Below are 13,630 nucleotides of genomic sequence, written 5' to 3'. Positions count from 1 at the left end.
CCTTTGGACTATAAAATGAGGCTCAGGAGTTTATAAATATCACTCGGGACCATCCAAATAAAGCTTTAGACCCCAAGAATGAGGATTTGTTGTCTAAAATAAGAGTCGGGACCCTAAAATGAGTATTTGACCGCTCAAAATGAGGCTTCAGGGCATAAAAAAATGAGCATTTGCACCTTCTAAACGAAGGTTTTAAACTCTAAAAAGAGGCTTATGGTCCTAAAAATGAAAGTTTAGAATCTAAAAATGAGGCTGTCTGCCCTAAAAAAGGGATTAAAACCGTAAAAATGAGTCACCGGGCTGCAAAAATTATGATCTGGGCTCTAAAAGGGAGGGTCTAGGGCTTAATGGGAGCCTTTCAACCGTAGAATCAAATCTCTGGATCCTGAAAATGAGGTTTTTGGACCTGAAAATGAGGCTTTGGGTTCTACAAGAGGAGTTTGGAGCATAAAAGTGAGGGTTTGGAAATTCAGGATGCGGTTTGGACCCTGAAAATATCTGTCTGGAACCTAAACTGAGCGTCTGGACCCTGAAAATGAGGCTTTGGGCGCTAAAAGGGAGACACTGAACTGATACGGGGCCTTTGGGCCATAAAAATGACACTTTGGAGTCTGAAATGAGGTTTTTCCGCCCTAAAGTGAGGGTTTAGATGCTAAAAATGAGAGTTTGTGTCCAAAAGAAAAGGGGCTGGGTAATAACAGTCAGGTTTAGACCCTAAAAATAAGGATGTGGACCCTAAAAATGAGACTTTGCGCCTTCCAAATCAGACTCTGGGCTTTAAAAATGATACAGTGGGCAAGTGAAATGAGCCTTGGTGCCTCAAAAGGGGGTTTGGAGCGCAGAGGGGAGCGTTTGTCCCCGAAAAACGGGACTTTGTGATGCAAAAACGAGGCTTCGGGGCCTGGAAGAGGCGTTTGGAGCGTAAAAATGAGGGTTTGGAAGCTCAGGGTGCATCTCGGGCCCTAACAACGAAGGTCTGGGCACTGAAACGGAGCCTCTGGAGCCCGGAGTGAGACTTTGGAAAGCAAAGATGTAGCGTTGGACTCTGAGAAGGAGAATCCGGAAAGGGAAATGGAGCCTCCAGGCCGTAGAAATGAGGCTTTGGCGTCTGGCATGAGGTTTGCTGAGGTAAGGGGAGGGTTTACACCCTAAAACCAGTCTGATTTAGAAATGAAAACGAGCCTTTGAACCCTGAAATTAGGTTTTGTGCCCTCAAACGATGCTGCGGTACCAAACACGAAGGCTTTGCACCCTGAAAATGGGTCCTTGGATGCCCCAAACAAGGCTCAGGGTCCTGAGTCCTAGACGAGGCTTTGCCTGCGGAAAAGGGGCTTTGGAAGCTAAAAACGAGGGTTTGGGCCAAAGAATGAAGCTTTGAGGCCTGTAAAGAAGGTTTTGGCCTCTCCAAAGGAGGCTTTGGGCCTTCCACATCAGACTTTGGGCTTTAAAAATGATGCTCTGGGCCCTCCAAAGGAGCCTTTGAGCTTGCAAAGGGGCTTTGGAAATGACAAATGAGGGTTTGTGCCCTCGGGAGGAGGCGCTGGGATGTGAGAACGAGGCTTTGGGCCCTACAGGGGGGGTTTGGACGACATAAAGGAGGGTTGGGACGTTCGAGATGTGGCTTGGACCCACCAAACGCCTGGTGGGATCCTCAAAATGCCACTTTGGGGCCTGAAGATGAGGGTGTGGAGGGCAACAGCGTGGCTTTGGGCTCTAGGAAGGAGACGCGGCAAACGACAGCTGAGCCTTGGGAGCACCAAGGTGAGGCTCTGGAGCCTCTAGTGGGGCTTTGGAGGCCAAAACGGAGACTTGAAGGAAAAGTGAGTCACTGGAGACCATCAGTGCAGCTTCGGGCCCTGAACCGCTGGGACCCTCAATCGCTTCATTTTGGGGCTCACCAAGAGGGTCCCTTCCTTTGTAGGGTCCCAAGTGGCATTTGCAGCATCTCACCCACCGTTTTTAGTGCCCAGGCCTCCTTTTCGGGGCCTAAATCCTCATTTCTAGGGTCTCAACTTGTCTCTTATTACCCAGAGGCTTTTTCTTTAGGACAACGGTTTTGCACTGAGGGTCCAAACCCTCCATATTCGTGAGCGCCCTGTGAGATGATGAACTTCCCCCGGGTGGAGCGTTAACGCTGCGGTGACAGACACGAGTCGTTCTGAAAAGGTGAGGAACTGCCACGAGGAGGAACAGGATCTGCACGACAAGCTCCAGTCGCTGGAAAGGTTTCACACAAGCCCTGCACTGAAACACCTCGCTCGCACCAGTGAGCGTGGCCGCACGTTCGCTCTTGCTCCTCAGCATGAGGACGACCAACAGGAGAACACCTCCGCTGCCCTCCCCCCGCTGCCAGCGAACCCCTCCTGCCAGGCGGATCCAACCCCACCAGGGGTTGCGGGGAGCTGATGAGAACAACGATACAAAACTCTGGGATACGTGTCGGAAGCTGCTTCCAAAATAATTCCAGAGTGATCCGTGCCCCGCGTGCAGAGAGTTAAGAAGCGCGTTGCCAGTTGCCTGTTAAAGGTTATAGATATCGTGAGACTGATGGCGCCTTGCTTTTACATCTGCAGTTCAGAGAGTCCCGGAACCATCGGGGTTGGAAAAGCCCCTGAAGCTCCTCCAGCCCCACCATGAACCTCCCCCTGACCGTTCCCAACTCCACCAGATCCCTCAGCGCTGGCTCAACCCGACTCTTCAACCCCTCCAGGGATGGGGACTCCCCCCCTGCCCTGGGCAGCCCATTCCAACACCCAACAGCCCCTTCTGCAAAGAAATCCTTCCTAAGAGCCAGTCTGACCCTGCCCTGGCGCAGCTTGAGGCCATTCCCTCTTGTCCTGCCGCTGGTCCCTTGGCTCAAGAGACTCCTCCCCCCTCTCTGCACCCTCCTTTCAGGGAGTTGCAGAGGGCCAGGAGGTCTCCCCTCAGCCTCCTCTTCTCCAGACTAAACCCCCCCAGTTCCCTCAGCCGCTCCCCATCAGACCTGTGCTCCAGACCCTGCACCAGCTCCGTTGCCCTTCTCTGGCCACGCTCGAGTCATTCAATGGCCTTTTTGGGGTGAGGGGCCCAAAACTGAACCCCCTCACCGAGGGGCGGCCTCACCAGGGGTCAGGTCCCTTCCCTGCCCCGCTCCCTGCTGCAAATCCCTTCCTGGCCGCTCACCCAAACGCCCTCGCTGCGCCCCGGCCCTGGCAGCCCCGCTCCGCACCAGCACCGGGCGGTACAAATCCTGCCCCAGGTGCGAAGTCTGAGCCGCTCAGGGAGGAGCTTCCTGGCGGTGAAGTGCCGCCGCCGGCCCTGCGGGGGATCGGTGCTGTGCCACGCCGGACAAGTACTGGCTGGAGAAAAACACCCGACCCCCTCGAAACCCCGCAGAAAACCCAACGCACCCCGCAACGCCTCAGCCCCTCCCCCAGAGCCCTCCCCCGCCCCACCCCCGCAATAAGGAAACGACGAGCCCCTACGGCCTCTGCCCTGCGCCGGCAGCGCTACACGCACTTTCCCTTGAGCTCTCCGAAGGGTGTTTCCGCGCGGCGCGGATCGCAGCTGCAGGGCCCGACACCGGGAAGTCACCCCGCACGCAGCCTCACGGGCTGAACTGGGCAGAAAAAGGGTTTATTTGTGAGAGGAAGCGCGGCTGCACGGCCCCGCCCCGCGGCTGGCTCCGGCGCCGGGCTCTGCTCAGAGCCGCGGCTTCCGGGCGGGGTCCTGCCGTGCCCGGGGCGTCCCTGTGCCCGCCGGCACGCGCGGGTCAGGCGCTGGGCCGGGCACCTCTAGCGGGGGCCTTGCCGGAGCTGCCCCGGCCCCGCCGCGCCCCGGGACGCTCTTTCCGGCGGCGGCGGCGGCGCGTGCAGGTACCGCGCGGCGGGGGAAGGGCCCGGCTGCGGCTGCCGGTGCCTGGGCCCGAGGGGGGCGGGGGGGCTCCGGGCTCGGCCGCTCGTCCCAGCGGGGCGGGGGAGCCGGCAGCGGGGCTGAGCGGGCGATCGGGTGCCGGGGGAGGAACCGGCGGGTGCTCGGAGGGGAATCGGTGCCTCTGCTCGGGCACTGAGCTCGGTGCGTGCGGCCTCGGCAGGGCCGGGGGGAGGAAACGCGGCGAGAAGCGTCTGAGGGGCAGAAACGAACTCGGTACCGTCCGGGGCACAGACCGCGGCGGGCGGAGCTGTCGAGGTTCTTTGCTGAAGAAGCCGCCGGGGCTGGGAACGCCGCGCTGCCGGAGCTCCGCCGCTGGCGACGGTGTCTGCGCTCACCGGGAATTCCGCGGCGGCTTCTCCAGATACTCCTCAGCCACGGGCCTTACTGGGGTTTTGTAGACAATCGATCGCTTTGGGGTTTTCCGAATGCTCCTTGGTGTGCGCTGGGGTGAAAGATGCGTCTGGCCGGAGGAAGAGGAAAGGTTTGGGTTCTCTGGATACTGATTCGCACAGAAATACAGATTGCTGCGTGTTAAATTGTGTTTGAATAATGAGGGAGCGGGTGTACGGAACGTACAGTTACGGACCAGTTCTGATGCGTGTGGAGTGTGTTTACACTCTAGTACCGCACAAAAGAACCTTGTGGTAGTCTGTTGCTATGTTGTGCTCCTCAAATCTGCTTTTTTTCCTCAGTTTAGCTGGAGATTTCTGTTCCGCGGGTATTTCTCTGGTGTGCACTTTCCCCCGAGCAAAAGGGCTCAGTCTCAGTCCTGTTGCCCACAGCTAGCTCCGCCGTAGCTGAAACGTCTCACCATCTCTTCTGTCTCCTGTTTTCTCTCTCAGGGGCCCCGTGGTGAAGAACAGTCCCCAGAGGGCTCTGGTGCTCCCAGACAGCGGCTTGATGGCTGGTGCCGTGTCCCTCTGGTGCCGTGTCCCTCTGGTGCCGTCCCCAGGAGCGGGTGAGTGGCGTCACACCGCAGTAAGGCAGCGTCCCGCTTTGGGAAGAAAGTGTGCTGGGTTGGAAGCCCTTGGGCAGGCCGGGAGGAGGCTGCCTTCCCGGGTCAGGGCTGAGCGCTGGCCTGTCTTACCTGATGTGGAGTTGATGTCTGCCCCCGCTTTAGCTCTAGAACTACTCTGAGAGCCGGGGAGCTCCGGTTCCCTTAGGCTGTGTCCTTGGAGCTTTCCCACGCTGTGGCATCCCGTTGGCGTCCCAAACTCTGACCCGGCGTGAGGAGAAGGGGCCCAGTTTGAGTTTTGTCCCGTTTGGGCGCTGGGGAGGCAGAGTTCTGGGCTGAACGCTGGTGTTAGAGGAGCTGCTCTCCCGTTCCCTGCCTGCAGCTCTGGATACCCCAGGGGACCAGCGTTAGCAAGTGCTGGTGGAGAGACGTGGGGGTGACCGTGCCCAGCCTGCCTGGGTGAGCCTGTTCCGAGTGCCCCCACCCTGCTCAGTCCCACCTGCACCTCCAGAAGGCTTGAGGGGTCGTGGTCACGTCTGCCTCGGGTCACAGTTAACAGTCACGGGTTCAGGTCGGCTTTTTAAGGCCGAAGAGCAACGACGATCTATTTTCTGCTGGGGCCGTGGTTCCGTTTAGGGTTTGCAGTCGCCATCTCCTGGCGGGTTTAGATTCCTTTTGCACATTCACACACTCCTTAAAATGCTGTGAGCGGCCACGGCTCTGCACAGCAGTTCAGAAGTTTCTGGCAGTCCTGCCTGTATCGTGCAGTGTTGTGGGACAGGCACATCGCTGGTGGTGTGTGTGCTTCTGGTTTTGTTGTTTGTTGGATGTCTGGGCGTTGTTTTTCCAGGAGACGGTGACAATGAGCAGGCTTCAGCTGACACTGTTGTTTCCTGGAAGTTGTACTTTCCTGTGACCCCCAGAAACGTGGCCAGACGTGCCACAAATGGTATTTCTTGGGGAAAATAGAGGGATTTCTCAGTGCCGGTGAGTTCACAGAATCACAGAATCAACTAGGTTGGGAAGGACCTTGAAGATCATCCAGTCCAACCACTAACCCAGCACTGCCAGTTCCCATCTACACCAGATCTCCCAGCGCTGTGTTGACCCGACTCTTCAACCCCTCCAGGGATGGGGACTCCCCCCCTGCCCTGGGCAGCCCATTCCAACGCCCAACAGCCCCTTCTGGACAGAAATCCTTCCTAAGAGCCAGTCTGACCCTGCCCTGGCGCAGCTTGAGGCCATTCCCTCTTGGCCTGCCGCTGGGTCCTTGGCTCCAGAGACTCCTCCCCCCTCTCTGCACCCTCCTTTCAGGGAGTTGCAGAGGGCCAGGAGGTCTCCCCTCAGCCTCCTCTTCTCCAGACTAACCCCCCCCAGTTCCCTCAGCCGCTCCCCATCAGACCTGTGCTCCAGACCCTGCACCAGCTCCGTTGCCCTTCTCTGGACACGCTCGAGTCATTCAATGGCCTTTTTGGGGTGAGGGGCCCAAAACTGAACCCACTCATCGAGGGGCGGCCTCACCAGTGCTGAGCACAGGGGTCAGATCCCTCCCCTGTCCCTGCTGGCCACACTAGTGCTGGTACAAGCCAGGATGCCATTGGCCTTCTTGGCCACCTGGGCACACTGCTGGCTCATGTTCAGCCGGCTGTCAATCAACACCCCCAGGTCCCTCTCTGACTGGCAGCTCTCCAGCCACTCCTCCCCAAGCCTGTAGCCCTGCTGGGGGTTGTTATGGCCCAAGGGCAGCACCCGGCATTTGGCCTTAGTGAAGCTCATACAGTTGCCCTCAGCCCATCGCTCCAGCCTGGCCAGATCTCTCTGCAGACCCTCCCTACCCTCAAGCAGATCAACACTCCCACCCAACTTGGTGTCAACTGCAAACTGACTGAGGGTGCACTCGATCCCCTCGTCCAGATCATCAATAAAGATGTTCAACAGGAGTGGCCCCAAAACCCAGCCCTGGGGGACACCACTCGTGACTCCGTTCCCCACCACTCGGAGTTGCAGGAGACGTTGTAGATCAGCCGGGTGGTCGCTGTCCCCGCAGCTGCCAGGAACGTTCATGATCAGAGTCACCCAGTCCCTGCCCGTGAAGCCATTTGTTCTGTGGCTGATGCTCCGTGAGCCGAAGGGTGAGAGGAACATACGGGACTGACCCTCAGGCTGATGCGGAATAGTCCCGGAGGCCGTGTCCCGCCTGCAGAAAGCAGCTTCACTGCTCTGGGGGTTTGCTGGTTTTCTTTCACAGGAAAGAGCCGTGCTCTGCCTGGTGTTTTAGGGGCTTTTTCCCCAAATTTTACTCTTGTAATATATTATTTACTCATTACTGTTCTGTAAGGACATTGTGTAACTGGAAGTTTTATACAAAAGCAACAGTAATGGAGAAGGCCGACTCCTTTGAAGCCGCGAGGCGAGACGTGCGCTTGGTTTGCATCCTCCGTGCAGGACTTGGGTGCTGCTCTGAGATCTCGCTGCCGTTACTCTGCTGCGCTGTGCTGAGTCCTCAGGACCAGCTGCTGTCTGTGACTGTGTCTCTCTGGTCACACAGGATTCCTGGCTGCACCACACCGGCTGCATGAAATAAATGTGGACTCGCTGGGTCGGTGCTTTGTGACCATCAGGCACCTTCTGGAGGACGCGGAGGGGGAGCAGAGAAGGTATTCGGTGGCTGCTTTTGTTTGTTCAAAGCTCAGTGGATATTGTTTTGTGTGAAGCTGAAGAGTTTGGGGAAAAGAACGTCAAGACTCTTAGGAAATACTGTGTAAAGTGCTCAGAGTGCTTTGCCCTTTGTTTTGGTTCGTTGTTCTGTCACTAACACTTGTCCCCCAGTCCTGAAGTGCACCCCAGAGGGTGGCCTGGGGGTCCCTGTGGCCCCTCCCAGTGTCCCGTGATCCCTCAGTGGTGACAGAGACAGTGGCTTGGGGGTCCCCGCAGTGTCCCTGGATGTGCCCCAGTTTCCCCATTTCCCCCCCAATATCTCCCAGTGTCTCCCAGTGTGCTGGGTAGGACCCCTCGGGGTGGGGGATGACAGGGTGTGACCTGGGGGCCCGTCGATGTCCCCCAAGGGTCCTGGGACCCCCTTCCAGGGCTGCCCCCCCCGTGACCCCCTGTTAATACCTGCACCCGCGTGCAGTTAATAACCCAATAAACTCCCAGTGCCCCCCAGTTTATCCCAGTGCCCCCCTGAGCCGCCCAGTGCCCCCCAGTTTATCCCAGTGCCCCCCCGAGCCGCCCAGTGCCCCCCAGTTTATCCCAGTGCCCCGCAGTGCAGCCCTGTCCCTCCCCGTCCTGGGGGTTTGCACCCGCACCAGGGCTCTGCACTTGTGCAAATGGGGCTTTGCACAAGTCCCGGGTGTTGCACCCGCATTTGCACCAGCCCCGGACGTGGCCCCTGCGTTTGTACGAGCCTGAGCATCGCACAGGCCTTTGCACCAGCCCCAGACTTTGCACAGGCCTTTGCACAGGCGTTTGTACGAGTCCCAAACGTTGCGGGAGCCGTTCCCCAGCCCCAACGCTCGCACGAGCCTTTACACCAGCCCCAGCCTTTGCACACCCACTCGCACAAGCGCCGCCATTATCGGGCCCTTTGCCCCCCTGCCCAGGGGAGGGCAGGGCTTGGGGTGGGAGCAGCTCCATTCAAACCAGCAGCTCCCAGTTCCCTGCCCCTCTTCCTCCAGCTCCCAGTGCCCCTCCCCGCTCCCACTGACCCCCCCAGTCCCAGTGCCCCCCCCCGCCGTGCCCCTTCACTTACCCCTCTCCGGCTCCCCCTTTGCTGCCGGCTCCAGACCGTGGCGGTGCTGCAGTGGGTCTGCTCCTGCCTCGCCCTCAGGGAGTAGCTGGGGGTTGGGGATTTGGCCATTTGGGGAGGGGGGTGTTTCCCAAACCCCCCTCGGCCACCCCCTCCTCCTCCTCCTCCTCCCAGCTGCTGGGGACAGCGCCGCGCCTGCAGCAACCTGGGCTTAGTTAAGATGGAGCTTAAGCGGGCGCCCAGGAGATGGCGAAATCTTCTCGTTGGTCGCTGTAGGGACACGAGTCACCACACAGCGCCTTAATGCTCATTTTGGGGAGAAAGAGACATTTTCACACACCCCTGACCTCCAGAGATCCTTGCCTGCCGGTACTCTGCTCGTTCTAATCTAATGACTTTTGTTTGTGCCTTCTGTGCTCTTTCCCCGAGGCAAAGAAGGGACCCGCGTGTGGTGGGTTGATCTCAGCCAGGAAAAGCCCGACCCGGGGATGGAACAGCTGATTTCAGCGGCGGCCTTGGGAGCAAGGACAGAGGTGTTGGGGCTGTGGGAAAGGAGGCGGGGAGGAGGGCATGTGGGGAACACCAGGAGAAGAGAGAGAAGAGAAGGAGGCACTAAAGGTCTGAGTGTAACCACTGCAAACGTAAATTCATCAACAAACTTCATCTGTTTGTTACAGAGCGGAGATGGAGCCAAGGGGTGACATTCCCCAGCACAGTGCTGCCCAGGCACTCACGGACACGGGATTGCTTAAACCAAACTAATTTATTGGGGATTTCTTCAGGGTATTTATCTATTTCTTTATACTACTATCTATTATTTCTCTGGGGTATTTCCTGACGCCCTCCTGCGCCTCCGAGCTGGAGCAGCGTGCCAGCGGAGCGGGTCAGAGGCTGCGCGGGAAGCGGGGACCCGGCTGGTGTTGGGGTGCTCCCGGGGCAGAGGAGGCGGCGCAGCACGTTCCCCGTCAGGAGCTGCCGGGGGTGCAGCAGCGCGTTGCCGGCAGAGCCCCCGCGGTGCCCGGCGCTGGCGGACGACGTGTCCCAGGGGTGGTCTCAGGGCCGCAAGCAGCAGGCGCTGGGGGATGTTGTTCTCGGGGCACTCGTAGGCGCTGCCCTGTCCCAAGGCTGGATGCGGCCCCGTCAGGAGGGAGTTGTTGGGGCGGGCTTGCTTGGCAGGCGCCGCGGAGCTCCCCGCCTTCTGCAGAGGCTTGTGTCCAGCCAGGGTGTCACTGGGCTCTGCTTTGCCCTCGCAGTCCTCGTCCTCCCCTCTCTGCTCCTCGGCACCGCTGGCGCTTCCCCGCTGGCTGCTGCTGTCGCCGTCAGTGCCGCTCTGCCTGGGCAGCCAGTAGAGCCCCAAGAGCACGAGCAGGGCGTCGGCGGAGGCCCAGAACCACCAGTGCTGGCAGGCCCCGAGGAGCAGGCCTTCCGGAGCGAGGCCGCGCTGCTCCTGGCTGCTCTGCTCCACCTCCTCCATCAGCCGGGTCATCTCCTGCTGCTCCTGCTCCTCGCGCTGCCGCAGGAGCTCTTGCGTGGCCGCGTCTTGCCGGTCCCCGGCTCTCAGCACGTACTGCACGATGCTCAGCAGGGTCAGGACGCGGGTGATGAACACAGCCATGGTCTGGAGGAGCAGGAGGGAGAGAAGGGGCTCAGTGGGGCTGGGTGGGAGGGAGGTGGCGGCTGGAGCAGCAGGGGAGAATATGCCGGGGCTGGGGCCGGGTGGGAGAGGGCCCGAGGGAGCTGGGAGGCAGTAAGGGGGAGGGTGGTGAGCGCTGCAGGGACGGGGACATCTCCCCACAGCCCCCAGCACTGGCCGTGGCTGGCAGCCCCGGCACCCCTGTGCCCAGCCCCGAGGGCGGCACCTGCCCTGCCCCAGGCGCTCCCCGCAGCGGCTGCGCCCTCGCCCCGGCTGTAGAAACCCCCCTGAGGGGCCAGAGCTTCTGCCCCGGCCCTCGTCCGGCCCAGCCTTCCCCCCGCCGGCCTCACCCACCGCTGGCCCGAGCCGTACTGCAGCGGGTGCTGCCGGCTGGCACCCTGGTGACATCCCTGGGTGACTTCTCCTCTGTGATGTCACAGGCACCAGAGCCCCACGGGGACACCCGCCCCTTGGGCCACGGCCACTGCCCCCGGCTCTGCAGCCCCTGCAGGGGCAAGGCACAACCCCCCTGGCAGGACAGAGCTCCTGGGGCCCCTGAGCAGAATCCCAGAATCATTCAGGTTGGAAAAGCCCCTCGGGGTCAGCGAGTCCAACCATCACTGGACTCTAGAACGTTCTCCCCTACCCCACATCCCCCCACAGCTCATCCCCATTCACACCAGACCTGCAGGTCACGCTGTCCAGGCAGGAAGTGGCACCTCAGCTGGCTGGAGCTGTCACCCACGGGCAGAGGTGGCTTGTGTTGGCAACGCTTTCGCGCTTCCTTCAGCTCTATTTTCTGCTCCCATCCTCCCGTCTTTTATCACATTCCACCTCAGTTTCCCACTGGCAGAACACCAGCTGAGCAGCCCAGCCGGAGAAGGAAACCCCCGGCGAGGAGCTGGGGAGCCCCGGTGCTGCCCCAAGGTGCCCCCTGCGGTGGTTTGACCTTGGCTGAACACCAGGGACCCACCAAGTCGCTCCATCACTTCCCCCCCTTCCCCTTTTTCCTCAACAGGGCAAAGAGGGGAAAGAAAATAAGATAGGGAAACAAACCAGCCCTTGTGGGTAAAACAACAGCAGTTTCATATAAGCAAAGCGAAGCAAAGGTCCGCGCGCGGAAGCAAAAAAAAGCAAACAGATTTATTCTCCACTGCCCATGAAGAGGCGATGTCGGGCCTTCTCAGGAAGCAGGGCTCCCATACGCGGAGGGGTTGCCTCGGAGGACCAAGGGTGACCCCACCCCTTCCTCCTCTCTCCCAGCTTTATCCTGAGCAGACGTCAGATGGTCTGGAACAGCCCTTTGGTCAGTCGGGGTCAGCTGTCCTGGTTGTGTCCCCTCACAAGGTCTGGCCCACCCCGTCCCACTGCTGGGGGGGGGGAAATGTCGGAAAGAGCCTTGGTGCTGTGTGAGCACCACTCAGCAGGAGCCACCCGGCCCGGGTGCTATCAGCACCCTGCCAGCTCCAGCATCCAACGGCACCGTGAGGCTGCTGCAGGGGAAAACCAATCCCGGCTCAGCCAGACCCGGTACAGCCCCGCTGCCTCCTGCCCCGGGCACCGGGTGTCCGGGTGGGTTTGCTGTGGGATGAGGCTCCCAGCGCTGCTGCCCTGGTTTAAGTGCCGCCTCAGGTGTGTGCTGCCTTCCTCCAGGCCTGCTCGCCGCGGGGCAGGATCGTTCTCCTCCCGGTGCAGGAGCTGATGGAAAGCTGAGCTGGTCAGCCTGGAGCTGGTGACTGCAGGCGTGGTGTCTGAGCAGCAGGTGCGAGCCGATGGCACTCGTCGCTCTGATTTATTACACTCTGCTGTGAAGTCGTAAGACCCCACTACCAGAAGAGATCGAAAATGGGCTACTTCAACAGGCCGTAGTGTGAGGAGCTTCTCCTTCCCCCACTCTATAAACAGCCTCACCCTGGAGCTTGAGATTCTTTAATTAACCAGAAGGTTTTACTGTCACCAGAAATAGAAGTCTGGAGATGCTGATGCCCTCACCTGGTGTTTCCTGCCCTTGTCCTGGCTGTCGGTCCTAAAGCCTTCGAACACTGCGGGTGCTTCTGACAGACACAGGCGATGGCAGCTGAGTCTCATTTCCATGTGTTCCCCGGCGGGGGCACCTCTCTCCTGTCCCCAGCGTGGGAAACCAGCTTGGACCGCGGCTCTGTCACGGCAGCAGAACACGCGTGATGAACTGTTCCTGCCAGTGCTGTGCTGGGGCCGAGAGACAAACCCCCGGCATCGCCACAGAGGAGGAAACATTTCCACTGAATGGGGGGTTTTCCCCTTCGGTTCCGCTCCTCTTGTCAGCACTTACCCGGAGCAAATACTTAATTTCGTTCTCACAACCAGTCCCCGCCGTTCTCCAGAGGATGGAGCGTTCCTGCAGCAACCCGCTGTTGTAAACAGCCGCAGCCACAAGCCCACGCCCCCGGCAGCCTGTTGGCAGCACCCCGGCCCTTCTCCTGCCCTTCCCCTCCAGCATCTTTAACACACTCTCAAATCCGTGGGTTTTTTTTTGCCCCCCCCGGAGTTTCTCCAGTTTGTGTCTCCCTGTAGAACGAGAACCTTGACCCACGCTCTGCGCTGTGCCGGTGCGGAGGTGACCTGGCAGCGAGCAGCAATGCCTGGGTGACGCTGGGGGCACAAAGAAGAGCCCCCTGACCCGGGAGGAGTGCTCCCAACTGCCGGGGGGTGCTTAGAGCCGTTTAGGACGTTTGTTTTCCTTCACTGGGAGTTTCTCTGGTTTGTCTCTCTCCTGCTGTAAACTTCTGACTGCAGATAATAATTTATTAAAGAACTGTAGAATTTATTATTAGCATCTATTCCATTTGATTAAAACCACCCACCCAACCCCTCGTTTGGGTGGCAGCATGTTCTTTACCACGGGCTGCCACAGTTGCTCAGCCCGCTGCCGTGCTCGGAAGGGCTGTGCTGGTGGTGATGTGCTTCTGCCAGCCGCTGGGAAAAAAGAAAAAATCCGTTTTTTCTACTTGGAGAACTGAAAATCAATGTTTTACTGGCCGGAGCTCAGCTATAGCAAAACTTGGGCCAACATCTCTGCGGGTGTAAAGCAGTACAGCGGCTTTGGCCGGAGAGTGCTCGTGCCAGCTGAGCCAGGTGGGTTTTGTTGCCTGTTTGGTCAAATTAAAGGACGTTCGGGTCTCACGTCAGTTCTGACAAAGAGGTTTGTAAGCAGGAGCGTTGAGGGTGGCAGGAGGTCCTGCACGTGACCACTTGTTATTACAAACGGACCAGACCTGCGTGGTCAGCACAGGACCCCCGGGCTGTTCCTGACCCTAAGCCCTGTCCTCCTCCTGGGGAGGTCAAACAGGGCTGTTATTTGTGTGGTGTGAGCAGCGATCACCCCAAAACCTCAAACCTCCCC

At 59.3% G+C, this 13,630-nt stretch overlaps 2 protein-coding genes across 4 annotated transcripts in view; one reads left to right on the top strand and one right to left on the bottom strand.

Moving 5' to 3' along the window:
- Positions 1-3,487: 3,487 nt before the first annotated feature.
- Positions 3,488-13,630, top strand: part of LOC141936889 (hydrocephalus-inducing protein homolog) — a 34,802-nt gene continuing 24,659 nt past the window's right edge. The window contains exons 1-6 of one of the 3 annotated variants that reach the window (XR_012626835.1): positions 3,495-3,854; positions 4,755-4,870; positions 7,416-7,524; positions 9,293-9,398; positions 11,512-12,118; positions 12,209-13,054. The gene's annotated coding sequence lies outside the window, so the exon portion shown is untranslated. Of the gene's footprint in view, positions 3,855-4,754; positions 4,871-7,415; positions 7,525-9,044; positions 9,149-9,292; positions 9,399-11,511; positions 13,055-13,630 lie in introns of those variants that run through there. The other 2 variants (XR_012626836.1, XM_074854235.1) reach the window with 2 other exon arrangements.
- On the bottom strand, positions 9,392-10,789 carry LOC141936890 (uncharacterized). Its single transcript, XM_074854236.1, has 2 exons — positions 10,603-10,789; positions 9,392-10,233 (listed from the first exon to the last, which is right to left on the bottom strand). Exons 1-2 carry the CDS (start codon positions 10,654-10,656, stop codon positions 9,430-9,432), a joined length of 858 nt encoding a protein of 285 aa, XP_074710337.1. The 5' UTR covers positions 10,657-10,789; the 3' UTR covers positions 9,392-9,429.

The sequence above is a fragment of the Strix uralensis genome, chromosome 35, assembly GCF_047716275.1.
Source record: "Strix uralensis isolate ZFMK-TIS-50842 chromosome 35, bStrUra1, whole genome shotgun sequence".
Classification (NCBI taxonomy): Eukaryota; Metazoa; Chordata; class Aves; order Strigiformes; family Strigidae; genus Strix; species Strix uralensis.
Note: the sequence above shows the minus strand (reverse complement) of the source record. Positions and strands in the feature narration are given on the sequence as shown.

Coding starts and splice junctions, on each gene's coding strand:
- LOC141936890 (XM_074854236.1), bottom strand. CDS start 10,656: ATGTCACCAGGGTGCCAGCCGGCAGCACCCGCTGCAGTACGGCTCGGG. Junction 10,234..10,602: donor CAGTACGGCTCGGGCCAGCG/GTGGGTGAGGCC, acceptor CTGCTCCTCCAG/ACCATGGCTGTGTTCATCAC.